This window comes from Austrofundulus limnaeus, unplaced genomic scaffold, assembly GCF_001266775.1.
Source record: "Austrofundulus limnaeus strain Quisiro unplaced genomic scaffold, Austrofundulus_limnaeus-1.0 Scaffold206, whole genome shotgun sequence".
Classification (NCBI taxonomy): Eukaryota; Metazoa; Chordata; class Actinopteri; order Cyprinodontiformes; family Rivulidae; genus Austrofundulus; species Austrofundulus limnaeus.
The window spans coordinates 934,943-941,082 of NW_013952608.1; the positions used below are offsets into that span (position 1 = coordinate 934,943).

Below are 6,140 nucleotides of genomic sequence, written 5' to 3' on the forward strand. Positions count from 1 at the left end.
TGTCGTCATCACGTCACCTGCCTAAAGGCGTGATTAGAGGTGGCTTCAGCCAGGACACGCAGGGGCGTGGTTCCCATACATGATGTTGTACCTCGTTCCTTTCCTTCAGGGAACAGTAGTTATATGCATAACATTACGTTTTGAGTAATGAACCAGGCTGGGAGTTTTTAAAAGCCTCAGGAATCTTTTGCAGGTGTTTAGAGTTAATTTGTTGATTCAGATGATTAATAAGGTTAATGACTCGTTTAGAGAACCTTTTCATGATATAATTTTTTGAGATAGGGATTTTTGGTTTTTCTTTACTTTTTTGCCAAAATCATCAATATTAAAACAATAAAAGGCTTGAACTACTTCAGTTGGTGTGCAATGAATCTAAAATATATTAAAAGTTTAATGTTTATCAGTACATTACAGAAAAAAATTAAATTTATCACAATATGCTAATTTTTTGAGAAGGACCTGTATTTTGCAATGCACTCAGTGCCAGGTCATGTTTGTAAATGAGAAGTGGTTCTCAAACAGTTTACCTGGATAAATAAAGGTTAAATAAATAAATAAAAAACTCCATGTGTAACACATTTTGTACAGGTTTTTTTTTGTCTTCTTATGGCTTATTTTATTTTATTTATTTATTTATGTTGTGCTGACAACTGTGACCTCAGTATCTATCTTTCATTCCTCATGTAGAACTCATTTGGAATGAAAATCCTTGAATTCATGATTTAACCTCATTATTCTGCACAAAATTTAACTGACTCAAATATGTTTGGAGCATTTTTTAGGTCCAGATTTTTGTTGTTTTTGAGCAATGGAGGTGATATTTTCATGATTTATTTTTGTATGTTTTTCTTAAGCACCAATTTTTTTCAAAATAAAAGACATTAATTAATAACTTAAGTAACTTATTTTACCAATATGCAATAAAGTTTTATATTAAGTTTAAGATTAACCATGATTAATTCACAGCTACGTTGGAATTAATAAATTAAAAATTTTAATCATTTGACAGCCCTAATTTTTATCAGATTCTGAACACTTTTGTCTCAGGCAGGTAGGGAAAAACAAACAAACTTAGAATAAGACCAAGAAAAGCAGATCTACCAGATCTGTCAGTGCCATCTGGTGGCTCCTGATTCTCATCACACGCCCCGTAGAGTCTGGGCTCACTGTCCTCTCTCCTCTTCCTCCTGTCATCAGCTGATGTTTTCTTCTCCCAGCTTGGACGCTGCACCTCCTCTGCTCTCTCCTTTCGGTCTCTGATATCATCAGTTGGCCGTGCTTTTCCAGACGATTCGTCTTCTCGCTCATCACTGTCCAGGGTGAAGCCAAAACTCTGGGCTGGTCTGGGAACTAAAGAAAGAAAAAGAAAAAAAAAAGAGCATCGCACATCGTGAACCAAGCACAGCTGAGACAAACTCTTCTCATTCATCAAAAGGGCCAAATGAGCAAACAGCAGCTTGATTCTTGTCTTCCCTCTTAAGAACTTTAATATTGTTACCAACATCATGTTGAAACAAAAGACACCTACAAACGTTTCACTTTCATAGTAAAGCCCTTGTTTTTATATAAACACATTTCTGGAGTCCGAGTATGCCAACAATTAAAAAAGCAACAACGTAGGTGGAAAACTACTCATTTATAGATACATACTGTATAAAATGTTTGCATACATTATGCAGTGTTGTATATAGTACCTCAAAGTGATACTTGAGTAAAAGTATAAGTATCATTCTTATCATAAAAATACTTTGGTAAAAGTTAAAGTCTTCTCTAAAAATATTACTTGAGTAAAAGTCTTAAAGTATCTGATATTTTTTGTACTTAAGTATCAAAAGTAAATTTCTGACACAAAATCTACTTAAGTTTTAAAAGTAAAAGTACTGAGTAAAAGTGAGCAGTTAGATTTTACTAAATGACATTTATTGGGAGGTGACTTCTCCAAAACATATTTTTTCTAACGTGTGCAGCTGTGATGGGTTGTGTACAAGTTAACAGGGTGTCAGAATGGTATATATTTATACTTCTCATCCAAACACAATTAAATTCACTCTATCCAGGAGACACTATTTATCAAGATAGTATTTTTTAAGTAACAACTCGAAATAAAATCGGAGTAACGACTTTTTACTTCTTACCTTTTTAAAAAAAATGTAGTGAGTAGAAAGTACAGATAATTGTGTAAAAATGTAAAGAGTAAAAGTAAAAAATACACTGAAAAATAATTACTCAAGTAAAGTACAGATAACCAAAATTTCTACTTATGTACAGTAACAAAGTATTTGTACTTAATTACTTTACAACTCTGACAGTATGAACCTCATTTTTTTTAAAGATTTTAATTTAGTCAATATCTACAAGAGATTTAAGATTTAAAATAGCTTTACCACACCAATGTTATATAACTTTACTGTCGTACATCATTTATTTTTAGCCTTGACTGCTTCTGTTTAGGTCTCGAATGCAACCTATTATTATTATTACCTACGTTACTGGCCCTGAAGAAAAAAAAACATAATAACTAGGGCTGGGCAATGTGACCTCAAATTCATTTCACGGTATAAACTGTACCCCTTCACGCTAACAGTATATATTGCGGTAGAAAATTCTCATAAAAAGTAAAGATAATGTAATTTTCAGAGCATTTTTTGCAGAAAACTGTAATCTTAATCAAACCCAGCATTTTTTCTTTAATATCTGCCTGTCAAACAATGAGCTTCAGCCTGCTGAACTTATCAGCTGCAGCTCTGCTGCGCGCTCATCTTCATCTTCTTCATCATCAGAGCAGAAGCCGACTTTACATTAGCAAGATGGATTTATGACTGAATGAACATCCACGTCTTTTTTTATAATCATCTCTGTGAGTAACAATACTTTAAAGAACAAGTTTTTTCTACGACAACAGCCTGTATGCCACGGTCATTAATGACGTATTTCTGGTAAAATTCTTGCCACGCTCCTCCCTTCCACTTCCTGCTTACTGCCTTTGTTTTTACTGTTAGCTGCTAGTACTAGTCCGTGAAAAAGTCACAAAAGTTAAAGCATCTGTGAGCTACCGGTATAAAATGTGAGTTCTGTTGTGTGTCGTTGTGTCCACTAACCAGCAGGTACGATAGAGTAGTTAGTTTTTCTCCTTTTTCCTCTTGATGAGGAGGTGACAGCAGAGGATCATAGCATTACAGGGAAAACTTATCTTTAAAAGCTCACGCTTGTGTTTGTAATCAGCATTTCTAACCTGAGGATATTCAAGAGTCAGCATCAGAAATGAGAAGATGGAGGTTACAAAAGGGAAATGTACATTTATCCCCTTTTACTGCCAAGACCGAGAGAGGAAAGACCTCCTTCACACGACAGCTAGCAGGAAGCTAACACAGCAGCCGGTACAAAGGTAGGTGTGTGCGTGAGCACGCTTGTTATATGAAATGTTTTTATGCGACTTTGTCATGAGTTTTATGCAAAAGTAAAAACTTGTTAGAGTGTATATTACAACGTAGACTAAAGCCGAGTGACGAAATTTCTACTGTAGGCCAACTTCATACCGTTTCTACCGTCTACTGCATATACCACGCAGCCTTAAGTGACTCATACATTCACATTAAAAGGGTTTTGTGATATTTTCCCCACGAAGAAGCCAAATGATTGGGAGCCCGTGATTTTACATGTCTTCATTTCTTGTTTCAGAGGATGGATGTTAATGAAGTCTTCACAAAAATGAATTTGTTTTGTGACACATAAAAACCAGTCGATCCACTAGTCCTGCTCCATAACGCAGGCTCTTAGGAGCATTTTTGTAGAAGAAATTAGTTCTGGATTATTGGCAACTTTTTGAGTGTTTGTAACATTTCTGGGTTTTATGCATACCGTCTGAATGTTTGGTCCTCTCCATTTTGTCGAACTCTGGTTTCTGCGAAGGAGACTCTTTGGCAGGCTTGGAAATCTTCTCAATTTTTCCTATTAACTAATATCAAGACACAGACAAATTAAAACCACTCAAAATTCACAAAATGAATGCCTGAACACAACCATTGTGTTATTGTTGATTTGACCATGACGTGATGTAACATAAAAACATACTGAAGTGAATAAAAACTGTACCTTTGTGGGTTTGCTGCTGCTCTTCTCTAGAGTCGGAGGCCTGCGGGGAGCTCGATCTTTGGCCTCACAGTTCAGCAGGAACTTTTCAAACAGGTTTGTTGACCCGCTAGCATCCTTCTGTCCTAACATCTCCTCTTTAGTAGCTTCATCCTCCTTCACCTTGTTGGTACTCACAGCTGTAGAGGAGGAGGAGGACGAAGAGGAGGAGGAAGAGGTTTTTTGTGGTCCTGATGAAGTCTCGTTTCCTTTGCTCTTAGCTTTTTTATGTAGTGTTGAGCTATCACTAGAGTCTGATTGTGGAGCAGTGTCCTCCTTGTTTTTAGAAATGTGACTTTTGAGTTTTTGCAGGCTGGCTTCCTTCTGGGTGCTGTCACCTTTTTTAATCTTTTTCTCAACCATGAGGTTCTTAATGCCCTGCAGCTTCACCTCCCACTTGCCCTTTTTCTGTTTAAACTTATCATCCAAACTCGCCTTTTCCATGGGCTTTGTTAAAGTCTCTGCTGACCCAGAGTCCTCCATTTGAGATTCTGACGGACCGTCACTCAGGTTTTCTTCCAGAGGAGCAGCAATTTCATCTTCAGATGTCTCAATCTTTCGCTCTTTTTTTGCCTTTTTCTTCTTTCCCTCCTCTCTTTTGTCCTTATGCTTTCCAGCCTCTTTCTCCTTCTCCTTTTTGTGCTTTTTGAAAGGAAAAGGCTCGTCGTCATCTTCGTCAGAGTCAGCAAAACGCTTTTTTATTTCTGACTTTTTCTCCTTGGGAGGAGAGGGTGGGGTCGGGGCTCTCTCTTCTTCGTCAGTTTCTGGCGCCGGAAGAGGTCTCAACACATCTCTGTGTTTGTCTTTCTTTTTCTTCTTTTTCTCCTTTGGAACTGGCTCTTCCTCCTCTTCTTCCCTAATTTTCTTCTTTTTCTTCTTCTTCTTGATGGGTAATTCAGTCGGACGTTCTTTTTCACTGTCGCTCTCCGAGTCTGCGTCAAACACGTCACTCTTTGTTGGCAACACTTTCTGAAAAGAGACATGCAAAGTTGCAATAAGCAAAACTTTTACTCATTTTTTTAAAAGGAGCACATCAGTGAAGATAAATCCCAGTGCTGTTCATCTAAATTTGAACAATTACTCTTAAGATATGAGAAAAACAAAAATAAAACAAAATCTGACCTGCTGTTTAAGTGAAATATCTTTTACAAACAAATAAATCACATTTAAAACAGAAATTTATACAAAAAAATCCACTGAAGTTTAACTCCTGTTAAAAATGTTTCTCAGAAACAACAATGTTCCTGGGTCAGTTTGACCTGGGATGTATTTAAATACACAAAATCACAAAAATAAACAACTATATATTATTTATAGCTTATCTCATCCATTATTATTTCAATTAACATTTAGTGCAACAGTGTTCTTCACTTCTCATAGATCATGGCTTAGAGGACAACTAGCTAGTTTTGCATAAAAATATTTTTTTAAACTTTTTATGTACAGGGGTACATAAAAATACAGTAATTTTATATTCCATTTTTGTATCTAGAGTGAAAAATTATAGCTCAATTTATAAATATGTTCAGGGTCAAACAACCCACTGACATCAAATCAAGACAAATGTACCAAAAGTAAACTTTATTTAACTGCAATCTATAAACCAAAGATTAGCTATACAAGCATTGTATAGCACTCCGTGCGCGCGTTCCAAAGCGCGACTATAAAACTCAGCCTTTACTGTCTCCTTGTACAGCGGGGAAGCGCTGTGGGAAAGGGTGACAGTCAGACTGTCTTTACAAAAAACAACAACAACAACAAAAAAAAAACCGTAAAGCATAAACGGGATGATTGTGTCACCCCGCCGGAGCGTGCACAGATTAAACACGTGGAGTGCGGAAAAAATAATCTGCAAAGTGTGTAGAAAGGAATAAATACAAACAATTTCTTTTACCACCTTAAAACAAAGCAGGTTATTCCAAACACAACATCAAATGGATGCAGATATGTATTACATTAAAGTTATTGTGTGTGTTTACACACACACACACACACACACACACACACACACA

General features: G+C 36.3%; 1 protein-coding gene across 2 annotated transcripts in view; it reads right to left on the reverse strand.

Moving 5' to 3' along the window:
- The window catches only part of mphosph8 (M-phase phosphoprotein 8), a 50,688-nt gene that overhangs the window by 37,207 nt on the left and 7,341 nt on the right, over window positions 1-6,140 (reverse strand). For both annotated transcript variants that reach the window (XM_014018986.1, XM_014018985.1), the window contains exons 3-5: window positions 4,093-5,097; window positions 3,859-3,955; window positions 1,102-1,350 (exon numbers count right to left, since the gene is read on the reverse strand). In XM_014018986.1, the coding sequence (XP_013874440.1) occupies window positions 1,102-1,350; window positions 3,859-3,955; window positions 4,093-5,097 (1,351 nt within the window). The remainder of the gene's footprint in view (window positions 1-1,101; window positions 1,351-3,858; window positions 3,956-4,092; window positions 5,098-6,140) is intronic.